General features: G+C 39.2%; 2 protein-coding genes across 4 annotated transcripts in view; one reads left to right on the top strand and one right to left on the bottom strand.

The window, feature by feature from the left end:
- Positions 1-3,953: 3,953 nt before the first annotated feature.
- Positions 3,954-17,999, bottom strand: part of METTL9 (methyltransferase 9, His-X-His N1(pi)-histidine) — a 57,602-nt gene continuing 43,556 nt past the window's right edge. The window contains exons 5-6 of one of the 3 annotated variants that reach the window (XR_006655454.3): positions 11,410-11,523; positions 4,510-4,646 (exon numbers count right to left, since the gene is read on the bottom strand). Coding sequence is in view for 2 of the 3 variants with exons in the window: in XM_024560379.4 (XP_024416147.1) it covers positions 4,441-4,646 (206 nt within the window). In the remaining variant the exon portion in view is untranslated. Of the gene's footprint in view, positions 4,647-11,409; positions 11,524-17,999 lie in introns of all 3 variants that reach the window. The other 2 variants (XM_024560380.4, XM_024560379.4) reach the window with 2 other exon arrangements.
- On the top strand, positions 6,649-16,286 carry IGSF6 (immunoglobulin superfamily member 6). Its single transcript, XM_024560382.4, has 6 exons — positions 6,649-6,727; positions 10,302-10,661; positions 12,955-13,061; positions 13,671-13,718; positions 14,057-14,137; positions 15,289-16,286. Exons 1-6 carry the CDS (start codon positions 6,661-6,663, stop codon positions 15,343-15,345), a joined length of 720 nt encoding a protein of 239 aa, XP_024416150.2. The 5' UTR covers positions 6,649-6,660; the 3' UTR covers positions 15,346-16,286.

The following is a 17,999-nucleotide window of genomic DNA, read 5'->3' as shown; positions in this document are numbered from 1 at the left end:
CAAGCACTGGTTATAAGGATGCTCAATGAGCTTAATGACAACTTCAACAGTATAAAAAGGACATGGAAACCACAAAAAAGAATGGTCAGAAATGAAGGACACACTAACTGAAATGAAGAATAATTTACAGGGAATCAACAGTAGATAAAGCCAAGAATCATATCAGCAATTTGGAATATAAGGAAGCATAAAACACCCAATCAGAAGAGGAAAAAAAAAAGATTCCAAAAAGATATAGTGTAAGGAGCCTCTCGGACTTCAATACCAATATTCACATCATGTGGTGCAGGAAGGGGAAGAGAGAGAACAAGAAATTAAAAACCTAATTGAAAAAATGGTGACAGAAAAATTTCCTAACCTAGTAAATAGACACACAAGTCCAGGAAGTACAGAGTCCTAAACAAAATGAACCCAAAGAGGCCCACACCAAGACACATATTAATTAAAATGCAAAAGGTTAAAGACAAAGAGAATCTTAAAAGCAGCGAGAGAAAAGCAGTTAGTTACCTATGAGGGAACTCAACAGAAAGTTTGCAGGCTAGAAGGGACTGGCAAGAAATATTCAAAGTGATGAAAAGCTTGGTTGACCTACAACCAAGATTACTCTACCCAGCAAAGCTATCATTTAGAGTCAAAGGACAGATAAGAAAAAGTTGAAGGAGTTCATCACCACCAGACTAGTATTATGTGAAGTATTAAAGGGTCTTCTTTAAGAAAAAATATCAAAACTATGAACAGTAAAATGGCAATGCATATCTACTCAACAAATGAATCTAAAAAAACAAAATATACAAAGAACAGAAACAGACTCATAGGATACAGAGAAAATTTTTGATGGTTGCCAGATGAGAGGAGATTTGGCGGGGGGCGGGGGGTGGATGGAAAAGCTGAAGGGATTAAGAAATACAAATTTGTTGTTATAGAATAATCACACGGATGTAAAGTACAACATAGGGAATATAGTCAATGATATTCTAATAACTATGTATGGGGTCAAATGAACATGAGATTTCTCAGGATGATCACTTAGGTTATATAATGTCTAATCACTAGGCTGTACACCTGAAACAATATTACAATAATATAATATTGTATATCAGCTGTAATTGAGAAATGGGAACATCATGCTCTGTGAAATAAGCCAGACACAAAAGGACAATTATTGTATGATTTCACTTACATAAAGAACCTAGTCATCAGATTCATAGAAACTAGAATGATGGTGTCCTAGGCTGAGGAAAGAAGGAATGGGAGTTAGTATTTAGTGGGTTTCAGTTTTTCCAGGTGAAAGAATTCTAAAGATGGATGGTGATGGCAGCACACTGTGAATGTACTAAATATCACTGAACTACACACCTGAAAATGGTTAAGATGGTAATCTTATGTGTATTTTATTACAATAAAAAAGGAAGGTAAATAATGGTACTGTGCCAGTAGAGTAATAATTTTAAAAGCAAGCAACTAAATGGGATGTGGTGTCCTGAACTGCTTCCTAGAACAGAAAAGTTCATTAATGAAAACAATGGGCGAATAGCCTGTAGTGCACAGGCTATTAATACTAATGTGCCAGTGTTAAATTCTTAGTTTTGGCATATATACCATGACTACATAAGATGTTAACATTAGGGAAACTAAGTAAAGGGTATACAGGAACTATCTGTACTACCTTTGCAAGATTTCTCTAAATCTAACACTATTCCAAAATAAAAGTTTATTTTTAAAAATCACAGGTTCAATTTCTGGCCAGGTTGCATATCCAGGTTGCAGGTTCAAGCTCCAGTGGGGGTGCGTACAAGATGGCAACTAATTGATGTTTCTTTCTCTCTGTCTCTCTCTCCCTCCCTCTCTCTCTGAGAGCAATGAAAAAAGAAATGTCAAGTGAGGATAAAAAATGAGTTTTAAAAAGCAAGCAACAACTAAAAAGAAAGTTAGAATTCCTACATAGACGACAAAGAAAATGCAAATATATTAGAATTAACCAAGCAAGTGGGAAAATATGAACACCTATACAGATAGCTACAGTAGATGTGAAATTTTTATTGCACTGTTCACTGTTGCCTAGCTATTTTCTCATAATCCACTAACTGCAAAAAGGCAGGCTGTTGAATTATATCGTAGTACTATTTCCTTAACGGTCCCCTAAGGGTGCCTTTTTTCACTTAGACCACAAATGTTTCTTATTGTGGAAACAGTGTAAACTTCTTTCTGACAATTCATGATTTTATACCTTTGATAAATGAATTGTAAGTTTGTGAGCATCCTCTTTTGAGTCAATAATGAACCCAATTTTGTGCTCAGTGGACTCCTAGACGAGACAGCCTTGACTCACTCTACCGCCTTCCAGCTGTGACCTGGGGGTACTGAATATAAATTTATTTAGGGGTATGTAGGTACCTGCACAAATGTGGAAGTCACTTTAGCCTCTGGAAGCCCATGTTCAATGTGCTGTAATTATTAGAGAAAAAAAAAGATATGAAACTTCATCAGTCATCAAGTGGTGGGAAGCAATTGGTCAAACACCTTGCTTCATTTAAATACTATATTCCATTTAAATACTATACTCAGAATGAAGTAAAAACAAAGCTTTACTCAGGAAGATGACTTGAAAACAATGAAGTTTTATTTCGCAAACCAGCTTCTTTTCTGTTAAAGGCCAACTATGAAAAAACTGATGACTTACAGAAGCACAGAAAATACACTGGCTTTTAACTACTCTGCACAAGGGATAAATGACTAAGGGTATTGTCTCTTCTTTCCTTCCCTTCTCTGAAATCTGTGGTCTGAGTACCATGGGGCTTAATGCTGCAGGTGCAAGGGGTTAGGATTCAAGGTGCAGCTTGCATTTCCTTTCTGCATGACCTAGGGTCAAATAGTTAGCTTGCTTTGACCACACACAGACCTCTTCATTTCTCTAGCACAACCTGAACTTGACGTGAAGCACTTACACAAGGAATGGTGCAGAGAAGAAGGCAGCTTTATTGTACTTTGGGGGAAAAAACTTAATTCCATTTAGGGGGAAAGAAAAAAAAAAAGCCATTGACATTGAATAAGCAACACTGCCACCTAGTGAAATGGTAGCATATTACCAGGACTTCTAGGACCAGCTATGAAATGTGAGCAGATTTTGTGGTTTATATTTTCACCATAAAATGTCACTTTTCATAAGCTGGACTTCAGAGGACCTCAGATTTTAAGAAAAGATTTTTGTCTGTGAAGTGCATAAATGTATGTGTTTTCTCTGCATTTTTGAGTAAAGAGTTTAGTGTTTGTTTTTTTTTTTTTTAACAGACTTGCAAATTAAGTCTCAAAGTTATGAAACACTTTGGGACAACCTGCCTTTTGAACATCCATCACTCTTACCCTCTTGCTTGACAGTCTAAATAGCAACATTTCTGGTTAAATGGTTGGAAGCACTCACGGATTCTAGAATGCAAGTCTGACGCCGTCTCCATTAATCCATACTCTTGGCAAATAATAAATTCAGCCAAGGATTTCAGGAAGAACCAAACTCTGGGAAAGAAGTATACAACTGAAGAGTAAAAAGTTGAAAGAAAACATCTTCAGGTTGCATTTTTTTTTCGGCAGACACAACTGATTGTTTCAACTCTGAGAACCTGAGATTGTCCAGAAAAACAAAGTTCTGAGTGTAGGACGTTAGCTATTGCAAAGTCAGAACCCAGTGTTTTGCATTTCCCAAAGCAACATGAACTAGGGAGTGGGCAGTCCCTGAAGTACTATACCTGAATGAGGTTGTTCTTTTGAGGGTTGGTCTCGACTGCCTTGGTGTTCACGATCTGTAATAAACCCCCAGCCCTCTCATCTGAAGTCTTTCTGCATCACATGTTTAAGTCAACTGCATCTTTCACTCGGTGCTATTATGTGAGCAACCCTGACATCAAAGCAGTAGGAGTTGCTAGGGGAGAGCCTTACATAAACTCAAACCTGATACCAAATCATCTCCAAAAAAGTTTATTAGCATGATTAAAAACATGTTCTTGAATAATGACAGAAAGAATGTCTAAACATGGAAGAGTACCAGTGGCTATACCTTATAACCAGTATTTACAACTGAATGAGTGCCTTTATTGCCAGTCTTCATTTTATTAAAAACAATACATACTTATTGTTTCCATTTGGAATCATGGCTATTGCTTGGACGGGGGGGGGGGGGGGGTGCCCCCTACTACGATTAAGTATAAAAAATAGCTTCCATAATTGGAGTGAGAACTGCATCTTAAGAACTGATAAAAATCCTCAGAGTTGGGTTTTTGTTTTTTAAAAAAACATTCATTTTACACACTACAAAGAAATAATTAGTATTTTGGCTTATTAAATTCCTACATGATATTTAGAACAACAGTCCCCAGAGGTCCCCACTTCACGTAATGGAGAACGCAGACCCTTTCCAGGAAGACTCTGCAGACTGCGGCCTCCACGGGTTTACACTGGTTTGAGCACAAAGACAGCGTCATCCAGAACGTAGTAGTCATTATACATGTCCCCTTCACACAAGTACGGCAGTCTGGTGAAAGCTTCAATAACAAAACCTGCTTTCCTGAAAACTTCAGGCAGACTATTCACTTGTTCTTCCCAGTTCTGTCCCTTGATTTCCAAAATTTCTGACGGTTTCTCCCACTTGCCACCTACTAAAACAAATAAAAACATTAAGTTAAATTCTTGATCATACAAGGTATTTAAAGAGGGAAGAAGGGAAGATTCTGTGCCGAGCACTGGGTGCTTTGATGACTCACCTGCCAGGTACCCCTGAGGTAGGTGGACAGAGACAAGGTACAGGCTTTGAAGGGCTAAAGAAGGAGCCCAAGTTTACAAGGCTAATGAGTGTCAGAGCAGAAAAGTAGTATCAGGTTTATCTGAACCCAAAGCCTGTACTATTACCTTCTCTGCCAGGTTTCAGATATCACCCTCCCTTTGACTGATCCACCAGGGTATAATGGTTAATGGTTTAGAAAACTGCTCGTTAAATACTGGAATATTGAAGCAAGGAGTAACACATGATATTTGAAAAAGGGTTTTGGGTAAGTGCTAAAAAAATACCACTAATGTAATAAACCTATGCAACATTATTAACTACAGAGGTTTGTGAGGCTGAAAATAAAACTAGGTTAATGCAGGACTTTAATTTATAGAAATAGATAATCAGTGTGTTTTTCAAGGAAAGCTGATCCACTTCCTAATTTATCAGAACAATTTCATAAAAGTTAAGCTCCAGGATCAAAGAGACGCAGAACGCTAACACGAATGAGTCACCCCAGCATGTCTTAGATTAGTGACTGGAGTCAATGTCAGTCATTTCCACATCTATGAGCATCAAATGTGGGGGAGGTGGGTGGGAGAGAAGGGGGACGATAAGGTCTTCAAGTTCACATACACACCAAGTATTGACTATAAAGAGAGATACACACAGATGATGGTAAATGTAAATATGGGGTGCCTTTACTCTGGTGATATAAAAGAAACACACATATACTAAAAATATTACCAAATTCAGATTGGGAATAACTTTCTATAAATGAGAAAATATATATAACTGATAGGTGCCAAGAGTACAAACACTATAGGGAAAAGATTTTCATTCTTTTCAGTGGCCCAGCACCTGAACCTTGTCCCGGAGTCTTGGTGGCAGGCAAAGCCTAGGAAGCAGCTTTTCCCAGCCTTTCTTGCCACTAGGCACCTGGCCTTAGCTGACATCCTCGCCTAGTCCTGGGATAAAGAGCTAGTGATCCAGGAGTGGGGCCCAAAGTTCCTTCTCTGGGGTGGACAGTGGCATACTGTGGCATAAGGTGGGGTGAGCCACTGGGCCAGCACTGAGCGGTACTAAAAGAGACCGGTCCACACCAGGACATCTGGTGTTTGGCATGATATTGTGAGCTTCAGATGAGTCTGATGGAGTGATATGGGGCATTTTTCTTGGCTGCAGCCCCCATATATGACTCTCCAGTACTCCCACTGACTCTGTAACTGCCCATCCCAAATCCTTTCCATAAGTTCCCCTTTGCTTAAGTCAGCAGAGTCATTTTCTGTTGCTTACAAAGAACTTCCAAGAGTGGGGGGCGAGGGGTCTGGGGAAGGTACAAGATGATAGAGGTTCTACACATCTGTTTCACAGCACATCAAGAAGGGGTCACACAAAACTGGGCACAACTACTTAATGTCACACAGCTTATTTTTCATTGTGCTGCAATATATTTATTCTTCACTAATCTTCCCATTGTCTCTATATGAAGACACTTCCTTCTGCTTCTCCATTCCCAGCAGTTACTGGCCCAGCACTGAGCATACACAGTAGGTGCCCCAGGACCAGAGGTGACAGCTCTGGAAATTTAAAGGATCAATTATCTGTCAAACAACACTCCTTCCTGGGAATATGCACAAATCACAATCTCACTCAAACCATCTAACGCCTGTGAGGATTTGTAAAATCCAAGAAAAATTTAGCATATGAACATTCAGAAATACGCTCTAGGCTAAAATCTCAACTTTAAATGGTGAAACTGGGTTACAAACAATATTTACACAATTTCAAAAAGTTCCTGATTATGGTTCCTTAATAAGAGTTCCTCTCTTCAGTTCTTCCTTCCTAAAAAGAGAAAAAAAAAGCCAACTCTTTAAATGCATACTCCTCAGCACACATACACAGAAATGGAGGCTGGGAGTGCAGTCAAGATCATTCTCGGTCTGGAAATCAGTCTGATTCTGTTTTACGTCGGTAAGGTTCTTTTTTTTCTCTGTCTCTCTTCCATTTTATTTAAATCAACTGCTAGTTTCTGCCTAATGCATTTATATTTTAAGCCCCTAGAGATTAATTTTTAAATGTAAACATTATGGAAATTGTCTAAAGTGGTAAGTTTCCTTTTCCCCCAGGAAAATAGGTGATAAAAGAATAGCTGAGAAAGTTTCATGTTAACACTGAAAAATTCCTTTTGCTATTATGCTGCTTTATAGAGAGAGATAGCACCTCACCAAAGGTTTGAAATATTCCTAAAATCCCATGTGCTGGTCATCAACAATTTAGTTCCCGCATGGAGAGCTCCCAAACCCACTCAGCACATAGAGACACTGAATGATATTTGAATACTTTCAATGCTTCTGAAAAGCTGAATTTCTGTAAATTAGACAGTAATTATCTGGGGAAAAAATTGTCATGGCTGCTTTCCAGAAAATAACCATCCCATAATATATCCATTTTTTAAATTCTCCCCCCATCTGTTTTTCATCCATGAAAAAGAAAGTGTTTCCCACCTCACAGTTCTAATAATTTCATCATAGTTCTAATAAATCTAATGATTTCAGATTTGCCCACAAAATTTGGGTCATAGGGCAGAGAAGGCAGCAAAACCTCTTAATTTTTTCATCTGTGAAATATGTACATTTTAACAGTGGTTATTTTGGGTGAAAGAACTATGAGTGATTTCTTGCTCCTACTTTCAGTAATATTCTGTATTTTTCTATTAAATACGTATTACTTTTATAAACTTTTAACTAGTGTTATTTTAAAGAAGAATCTTGATCTTCTAAAGATGTACCCTGAAAGATATGCAGCTGCAGTGTCTGGGGTCTGCCCTAAAACACCAGGGGAGTGAAGGAGCTCAGGGAGGACTGAGCCAGTGGGGAGGACGCAAAGTGGGGCTGGAGCTGGCGATGGCAGGGAGCTCACTGAACTAGCCTGCTACTACTTCTGCATGTTTGAAATTGTCCGTAGAGGCTTTTATTCAGTGTCAAAAATTAGTTTTCCACATATTTTCTAGATTTGTTTTTAAAAATAGTAATCTTTTTTAATCCCCTCCTCCAAGGAGATAAACTTTCAACCTTTCAGAGGGTTCTGTGCTTTAAAAAAATCCTACGGAACATGAGAGTTCTTAAAGAGAAATTTTTCACAGGAGCAGGCTGTGGTGTGACATATTCAAACTTCTCTTTTTTGATAGACATTACTTAACTGGTGCGGGGGAGAAACAGAAGTTTCCTCATAAGTCTGTGCTCTCATAGGAAATCCTACAACTGGTTTGCTCCCACACAGACTCATTTCGCAGAACTGGGAAATAGGCGGAGACATAAAACTCCAGAGTTGCAAATATTTCTTTTACCATGGGCCATTAGCTCTCTAAGGAAAGTGTTAAAAGCCAGCTTCTCTTTTAAGAATTCCATGAGACAAAGGACTTGCAATTGAGACATTGTTGGTTAATTCTTATGTTTTGACAGGCCCCATTCCAATTCAAACTTCCAAGACACAACGATCATTCATTATACACTATAAAGTGCTTGTCTAGGCTGCTAAGGTGGCAGTCTGGGTAGGAGGCATGAGGGACTATTTACGAGACTTAGCAGTGAACCACGTACCCTCCGCTGGTCTTCTCTAGGTGACCTAACCCTCATATAAGATTTATAGTTATCAAGTCACTAAAAAGCTCCCAGCTCATCTCAAATTGTACAAATACTAAAATTAAAAATTTGGTGAGAACAGATGTGCCTCACAACAAGACCTGTAAGAAAATGTTAAGTGACAAAAGCCCATCTGAAACATAAGCATCAGGCCAGCTGGATGATTCTTCTATTTCACTTACAGACTCACACAAATAAGACCATTTGTAAACACACAACCAGGCACAAGTCAAACTAAAAACTGGCAAAAATAAAAAAATTAGGGCAGACTTCCATTTATAAATGCCTGAGTGGCTTTCCAGCTTCACACACCTGGGATAAGGTCAAGGTAGGGTCAACCTGTGTGACTTGGAAAGCAGAACAACATGGTGGAGAGGGCCCTGGGTGTCCAGTCCCAGCCCTGCTAACACCTTGCTGGGACATCCACAATTATCTCTGAAATGGACATATAACCCTGTGGAAATAGGAAAAGTGGTATAGGCAGCAGAAATTCTCTATCTGTTCTTAAATGTTGGGTTGGCCAAAAAGTCCATTATGTTTTTTCCATAAAATAAAATATATAGTTTTCATTTTCACCAAAAACTTTATTGATTTGGAAATTTGGGGTATGCTGGCTATCTCCTGCTATTGGCTTCTAGTGGGTAGAGGTCAGAGGTATGCTAAACATCTTCCAATGCATAAGACAGCCCTACATCAAAGAACTATTTGGACAAAATGTCAACAGTACCAAGAAACTTCGCAAATCACTTTTGAAACATTTGATCAGTCACAGCATCTTCTCCATACACTGCACAAATCTTTTCCTGTGTTTCAGCTGCATTTTTACCTTTCTTGAAATAATAAAGCATAAGACACCAAAAATTGTTTATCTTCTTCCATCTTCAATATTAAAATGGCTGCACAAAAAGTCACCAATTTTGATGAGTTTTTTTAAATACATACTGATATGACAGCTGTCACACAGAATCTAACAAAATTGTTTCGAGTGAAGTTAGAGACAATTAAGCACTACCAGAGTCACTGTATGGAAAAAATGTAATGGACTTTTTGGCCAACCCAATATTCCCTATGGGTTACATGCATAAATCCTCCTTCATCGATGGTCTCAAACATCCCACTGACCCCACAAGGTGCAGAATACTACCCCATTCTTCTAATGAGGAAGCTAAGAGGCACAGACTGTAGAGATGGCAGAGCTGGGATCCCAACTCAAGTCTGTGCCCTTTATCATGATATTGTTCATCAAAGAAGCTACAAGGGACTACAAAGCAGTGACAAAGATGTGGGAGAAATCAGTTTGCTTAGCCCGGACATGGCCCACTCAGGCGGCATTTCCCCAGGTGCACACCTTTCTTTGATAGTATTTCCCATAGGGGCAGTGTTTCACAAAGGGACTATTGTGAACTGCCATGAATTCCTAGCAATCCCAACCCCCGCAAGGCAAAACCCCCAAATGCCTACTGCTCAGCTGGCTCAGCTATGGAAGCAACACTGGCATGAGGGCTTTGATCCCAGGATCACACTGAACACAACAGTCCTGTGAGGCCAGGGGAACGGATGAGGACACAGGCTCTGAGAGATGCCAGGAAAGCCTGTCAGTCAGTCCACCAAGAGTGAATGTGGGGACTCTGAACTGCTGACCTGGAACTGTGGCCACCTCTGGTCCCAAGGCTGATCCCACTGAAATTTTTCTGAAGCTGTACCCAAGTAAGCAGACATCAGACATCACTGTGAACCAGCAGGTTAGGGTCAAGAAACATGGGGAGTTAGGAAAAGTGAGGACCATCAATGTCTTATTTTTAGTCTTGTTTGTGCTGGGAGTTAAGGTTAGAAAAAGAAATTTGGGAGTTTCTGAGCCCACAAATGTTAGCAAGATAGAAGCACAGGCTGTCTTCCTCCCACAGGTGCTTCGGGCAAGTGTATGATCTCTGTCTCTCAACCGTCTGTCCTCGAAGTGGACTACACTCAAGTGGCTGTGACCGTGCCCTGCACCTTCTCCACAGCGGGGTGCCCCCACAAGCAACCCAGCAACCTGTGGTTTCGCTATGGTGCTCACCAGCCAGAGACCCTCTGCTTGGATGGGTGCACAAGTGAGGCAGACAAATTTACAGTGAGGAAGGACCTGGCACAAAACCAGGTCTCCCTCACGGTCAACAGGCTGACGTCCAATGACAGTGCCATCTACATCTGTGGAATAGCCTTTCCCAGTTCACAGGACCCGAGGGCCAAGCAAGCTGGAGACGGGACTGTGCTGGTGGTGAGAGGTCAGTCGGTCATGGCTGTACTCTGGTACATTGCATTTGCTCAGCCAATTAAACGCATTACACAACTTACACACAGACTATGACAGAACTCTCCTGGCTTAATACTCTAGCCAGGGAAGGTCCATGACTCTAGCACAAGCCAACATGCAATTTGATCAAAAAACCACTGTGACACCCTCTCCAGCCTCTGCAAAGTCAGGGGTATGTTGAGCACTATGTTCTCTCCCCAAGTCCAGATGTTATTAGTGAGGGTGACCTTTCTGTCTATTATGGTGAGCGGTGTGACGTACCAAAGCCAAAGGGAAATGTGTGATGGTTACCATCAGCTTTCTTAGGAACTGGCCTGGTACTGCACCACCTAGAACAAAGCACTGGAGGAGTGCATAAGTGATCATAAATTGGACCCAGAAAAAATATGTGTTACAGAGAATAAATACAAATTTGAACAGAAGCCACAACGGTGTCCCTGACCCTACCATTCTGAGTGAACAGAAGAGAAAGGGACTGGAGTGACTATGGCTGCTTGAGATTTGTTAAAACCATTATAATTTCTTCATTAAAGTGAGGATACTGAACCTGAGCCCTATATATTAAGAAATTAAATTTTAAAATTTCAGGAAAAATGCTGCATGTAATTCTGGGGATAGGAAGAGAGGGCAGTAACTCCTTGACTTTTTTTTAATCTCTTCCCTTAAAAAGGACTCCAGTATCATGAGCACTGAGAGCATGGAAATGTGAACTCACTTACATAGGACTTTGAGGGCCTGAGCTCTGCTGTGTTAGAATCCCCGCTTTCAATTACTAGGAGTGTTCCCAGGGGCTTTTGATAGTCCACTGCCATTTCACCCTATTTGATTCTCGCCTGTAAGATAAATCATAAATGAATTAATATACATAAAGCACTTTTAACGGTGCCTGGCTTATAGCAAGTACTCGGTAAATGTTAGCTACAGATATTAAAACAAAAACACAACAGCTTTGGAGATTCATATAGCTCACTGCATTAGTCTTCTAAAAAAATGTTAAAAAATGTTAACCAAAATAAAAAAAAATGTTAGCCAAAAGAAAAAAGTGTTTGAATAAGATAAAGGTCCCAAAACTGCAATCTCATGTCAAGAAAAATTCTTGTTTAGAAGCAGAAATGAAAGTATCACCAATATAGACACAAAAGTTTCCTGGCTTTTCTGTAGAACTCCTAATTTAGCCCTTGAAACATTTTAAAAAATCTTCAAAGATCTGTTAGTTTCAGGACAAAAGTATTATTGTATAAACTGAGCTCACAAAATAAGCATCTATGGGATATTTGGTTTAAAAGTTCAGGTTATTGAGGTAATGACTACAAATCAAATTGTATTTTGTACTTCAAATAATCAAGTACTTGAAGACATAGCATGTTACCCATCTCTAGGCAGAGCACAGGACACTTCCTATAAGGAGGGAGAAATCAGAATGGGAAAATGGATTTAATAATTCTACCTCAAAGACTTTATTAGTGATAAGAAGGGGAACATGGAACAACACCTGTCTTTTAAGTGCCTAGTAAGCACTAAGATCCTCAGTGCATGGCATTCTCAGATCCTTTTAGAGACTGCACTAGTCAGCTACGTATACTGAATGGCTCAAGGTTACAAATGTCAGCATTAACAAATACAGGGGAAATATCTCCTTCACTACATAAACACACTCTTAGTGAAACTGCACATCATTCCTACCAAAAGAAATCATAAAAGTAGCCCTAGCTAGTGTAGCTCAGTGGATTGAGTGCTGGCCTATGAACCAAAGGGTCGCTGGTTCGATTCCCCCATCAGGGCACATGCCTGGGTTGTGGGCCAGGTCCCCAGTTGGGGGTGCACAAGAGGCAACCACACACTGATGTTTCTCTCCCTCCCTCCTATTCTTCCCCTCTCTCTAAAAATAAATAAAATCTTAAAAAAAAAAGAAATCATAAATGTCCTTGAACAACTGTCTTAAAATGTTTACCTAACTTTAAGTAATGCTGTATATAAAAAATGATTTTTATCATTATGGCAATTGACTTTTTAAAATTCTTTAGTTTTAAAAACAAGTAATATTTTCAGTATAATACATTTTAAAAACTATTGAACTGACTCTAACTATATGATATATTTGAGTGTATTTTGAATCAAAAGACAAAAATAAATTTTTATGAATCGTCAAGCAGAGTAAGTTCATGTTTCACCTCTAAAATATAGTTTCAGTTAAACTTTAAACATATATTTGCAGTAATAAGTTTCAATAGTGACTGTGGCTCTCTGTTTTTGTAATTAACAAGAAATGAAAGGTCTAGGCAAGGAACTACAGGGTCTCCTGATAGCTCTGTTATCACTGCTCTCCATCTACGTTGCTGGTGTACTGGTGATGTTCATCATCCTCTCCAAAGTAAGTCAAATCCCCTTGCATCTGGATTCCCGCCTCTCCCCATGTGAGCCTCAGAAACAGCTCATCCAATTAACATCTTCCTGTGTAGCTGCAGGAGACATTGCCTACAGGAGAGGTCATAGAAAAAAGCATAGATTTTTCAACACAGAAATTATTACTGACCAGAATACATAATGTCTTATCTTTAAAACCTAGTAATATGGAAATAAGGAACCCTTCTTTATAACCATCTTATATGCTATCTTTCTGCTGGGGGTGGGGGAAGAAAGGTTTAAGAATGAGCAAAAAAGAGGTGAACAAAGAGATTAGAAGCTGCCCTACAATACTTTTAAAAGGCCTAAAGTTTTTGAGAAAGGGTATCTCCTGGCTGCTCATGTGCTATAAGCAGGATCTGTATGTATTATATTAGGATTACTATAAATCCAACAACCAACATCAGTCTGAGTTATTTTATTATTATAATATAAGCATCTCAAAAATGCCATGAAAATTATTGAGTCTTACAGTATAGCATTAAATATTAACTTTTAATATTATGGTAGGAGATGTCTGCTGCAATTGTTTTAAGTAGATAAATGCCTTTTAAGACTTTCCTTTTCTTTTTGACAGTCAAAATCTAACACTCTAAGAAGCAAAGAAACAGAAGACTCACAAAAGGTATAGATACCAGTGCTTGTAAAATATCTTTTAATTGTGGCTGGTTGTAACTATTTCAAATCTGAAACAGTATAAGAAACACAGAGAGCATCATGGTAACTTTCAACCATAGCTATTGTGTCCTATGGCTGAGAAACTCAATGATAACTCAAATGCTAAACTGGGATTTAAACTTTGATAGTTTTTAGCCATAAATTCTACTTAATATATTCAAAATACCAGTTACGGGTAGGTGTAAGTGTGCTGGAGGAGGGCAGAGGGAGCTCAGTGACATGCAACATCTATTGCTTCTAGTCTTAAGATAGAGGGCATTTTTTTTTTCTCATTTGTATTTACAGAAAAAGAGTGCTAGGCGTATTTTTCAGGAAATTGCTCAAGAACTTTATAATAAGAAACATGTGGGAACATGCCAACAACCGGTAAGTGTAAAGTATGAAAAAGATGTCATGCAGATATAATTCATGTTTGACTAAAAAACTAAGCTGCCAACAGCCGTCAATAATCATGGTTTCCTGTAGAAGAGTTCAAAAGAGGACTCAAACAAATGCAATGTATCTTTATATAGAACCTGTTTTGATAAATACATCACAAAATACATCTGATACAATATTAAAGAGATGAGGCTGGTATCTCAGTGACATGGACTCTTTCAGAGAAGCACAGTGGGCACAGACAATGCTTTCAATACAGATGAGGCTGCTTTTGTGGGTTGAAGACTACTTTGTACAGTATGCAGGAGGAGGCATTGCGTACAAGTTGCAAACACTTGTGGATCAAGTTATAAAGTAAACATTACTTATTGCTAATAAGGCAGAAATAAATTCACAGTAATGAAAATAAAAGTTGACTATTTCTGCAGGCTTTGAGGTTGGAGTGGTAGGAAGAATGCATTGACAATACCTTCTGACAGTGTCTCTTTAAAGTCCTATGTAAACAGGTTTTGCAAACAGGATGTGATTTTGGAGCCAGTAGAGCAGATAGTCAGTTTCCATGACATGTAATCAAATCGTTCAGATTTGAATTAAAATAATACAAGATAATGACCTTATGTACTACTGAGGATACTTTCTTCTTAAACAGCAGCCAAAACGGCAAATGTAACAGGTTTCTGAAAGAGGTGTGGTTTCTAAAATCAACATTTAAGAAGAATTTTCATCCAGGAGAGAGTACCATCTAAGCAGTCGTTTCATCCTTCATTGTGTATACAAATACATAAAGAAGTGGTCTGGCTACCCAAGATGCCACTCTGAATAATTATAAATGCCTGTTCACACTCAGTGAGGTTGGGGCATCTTTTTCAGCAAAGAGACAAAGGTAAGTGACCTGAAGATAGACCTGGAAGTAAGAATTATAACATGCTCTAGGCCAGGACCTTAACAAAGGCATCTGAACAAGAAAATTAACTTTCAGTTCCCACATCTTACTCTAAATAGAGGGAAAATGGTAACTTGACCTATAAGATTAGTGGACGAGTAACTTAGGATCCAGAATGCAAAATGGCACAGCAGTTCATATGATGCTTTCAGCATGGCATCATTGGTTATATAACCTGAAATATTTACTATTCCAGGAGAAAGACAACACTTACGAAAACAGAAGAGCACTTGACAACTATCAAAAACCATAGACATGGTTTAATTTTCAGTTAAGTCCTGAAAATCCAGAAGCTACTGGACATACACCCACCAGGGCTTTAAAAGTGTAATCAAAGAAATGGAAAAGACAACTGGCTACAAGAAAGAATGCCGAAATACAAGGAAACTACAACTAACAATAATTACCAAATATAAAACAAAATCAAACTGTACTTTTCTAAATCACTAAAAGAATTCTAAGGAGTCTAACATTTTCAAAAAATTCCATTTTTATAACATGCATCCTCTACTTGTTTTATTCAACATATGAGGTGTGTGATGACTATTACCCTGAAGATTTGAAGCCACAGCACATGCCTCAGTCCTGAGTGAGTTGTGCAAGTGACAGGCCAATTAGACAAAGTTGGGAGGGAGGGAAGGAGGGAGGGGGGTGAAAGAAAGAAAAGGAGGAAGGAAAGTGTCAAAATATGAGTTAGAGAAAAATCATCTTGCAAAGTACCTTGGAGCAAAAATCATCTCCTTTAGTACTGCCACGGGCAATGGTACAGTGCCCTCTCCTGCTGGGGTATACAAATGACTCACATTACACTGCCAACAAAAAGTGAGACTAGAATAGAACATAGTAAAAAGATGGTAGCTAAAATATAGCAAATCCAAAGCAGAGGCCGAACAGAGAAAACCCCAGAATAAATATATCACAGCCAACTCCAAATGTCAGAATTACGCCCAATAACCCCAGAGAAGGAGTGAGAGACATCCTATACTTGACAGTGCCTTTGCCATAGTGATCTGTAACCAACTTAGGAGGGAAATACCAGATAAAGGGTTGATCCAGGAAGAATGTTGATTGAACTCATTATCATCCCACCAAGAAAACATGCTATGGCTTGTTCTGTGAAAGTTACTTCAGTGCAAAAAATCTATTTAAAGTAGCGACAAGTGCACATTCATTATTAAATGAGTTACAACCTATTATTTTTACTTCATTAAAGTGTTTCTTTAACATTTTTTAAAATATATTTATTGATTATGCTATTACAGTTGTCCCATTTCCCCCACTTCTCTCCACTCCATCCTGTACACCCCCTCCCTCCCACATTCCCCCCTATAGTTCATGTCCATCGGTCATACTTATAAGTTCTTTGGCTTCTACATTTCCTATACTATTCTTAACCTCCCCCTGTCTATTTTCCACCTATCATTCATGCTACTTATTCTCTGTACCTTTCCCCCCCTCTCCCGCTCCCACTCCCCTGTTGATAACCCTCCATGTGAGTTCCATTTCTGTGGTTCTGTTCCTGTTCTAGTTGTTTGCTTAGTTTGCTTTTGTTTTTGTCTTAGGTGTGGTTGTTAATAACTGTGAGTTTGCTGTCATTTTTACTGTTCATATTTTTTTTCTTCTTTTTCTTAGATAAATCCCTTTAACATTTCATATAATAAGGGCTTGGTGATAATGAACTCCTTTAACTTGACCTTATCTGGGAAGCACTTTATCTGCCCTTCCATTCTAAATGATAGCTTTGCTGGATACAGTAATCTTGGATGTACGTCCTTGCCTTTCATGACTTGGAATACTTCTTGCCAGTCCCTTCTTGCCTGTAAGGTCTCTTTGGAGAAATCAGCTGACAGTCTATGGGAACTCCTTTGTAGGTAACTGTGTCCTTTTCTCTTGCTGCTTCTAAGATTCTCTCCTTCTGCTTAATCTTGGCTAATGTAATTATGTGCCTTGGTGTGTTTCTCCTTGGGTCCAGCTTCTTTGGGACTCTCTGAGCTTCCTGGACTTCCTGGAAGTCTATTTCCTTTGCCAGACTGGGGAAGTTCTCCTTCATTATTTGTTCAAATAAGTTTTCAATTTTTTGTTCTTCCTCTTCTCCTTCTGGCACCCCTTTAATTCAGATGTTGGAACATTTCAAGATGTCCTAGAGGTTCCTAATCCTGTACTCATTTTTTTGAATTCTGTTTTTTTCAATCTTTTCTGGTTGGATGTTTCTTTCTTCCTTCTGCTCCAAACCATTGATTTGAGTCCCAGTTTCCTTCTCATCACTATTGGTTCCCTGTACATTTTCCTTTGTTTCTCTTAGCATAGGCTTCATGTTTTCATCTAATTTGTGACCAAATTCAACCAATTCTGTGAGCATCCTGATTACCAGTGTTTTGAACTGTGCATCTGATAGGCTGGCTATCTGTTTGCTGCTTAGTTGTATTATTTCTGGAGCTTTGATCTGTTCTTTCATTTGGGCCTTTTTTTTTTTTTTGGCCTTGGCATGCCTGTTATATAAAGGGGTGGAGCCTTAGGTGTTCACCGGTGTCGGGCAACGCTGGTCACTGCACTGTGACACTGCATGTGGGGGAGGGGCCAAGAGGGAGCAGTGGCACTTTCTCCACTCTCTGCCAGATTTCAGTCACTCTCTTCACTACCCACAATCAAACTGGGCCCCTCTGGTGCTGATTTCTGAGTGAGTGGGTGGGCTTGTGCACGCTCTAGGCCCCTGTGGGTCTCTCCAATGAACTCTCCTATGAGGCTGAGAGTTTCTCCTGCGGCCCATGGTTGTTTTCAATCAGAGGTTTGAGGCTTTATTTCCCCAGGCTGGAGCCCTGGGTTGAGAGGTCTGCTTCGCTCTTCCACCGTTCCTCCCGGTTTATCTATGTGCAAATGTGGGGCCGCAGGGTCTGCTAACTGTCACAC

The sequence above is a fragment of the Desmodus rotundus genome, chromosome 1, assembly GCF_022682495.2.
Source record: "Desmodus rotundus isolate HL8 chromosome 1, HLdesRot8A.1, whole genome shotgun sequence".
NCBI lineage: Eukaryota > Metazoa > Chordata > Mammalia > Chiroptera > Phyllostomidae > Desmodus > Desmodus rotundus.
Note: the sequence above shows the minus strand (reverse complement) of the source record. Positions and strands in the feature narration are given on the sequence as shown.

Coding starts and splice junctions, on each gene's coding strand:
- IGSF6 (XM_024560382.4), top strand. CDS start 6,661: ATGGAGGCTGGGAGTGCAGTCAAGATCATTCTCGGTCTGGAAATCAGT. Junction 10,662..12,954: donor GACTGTGCTGGTGGTGAGAG/GTCAGTCGGTCA, acceptor GTAATTAACAAG/AAATGAAAGGTCTAGGCAAG. Junction 13,062..13,670: donor TGTTCATCATCCTCTCCAAA/GTAAGTCAAATC, acceptor TCTTTTTGACAG/TCAAAATCTAACACTCTAAG.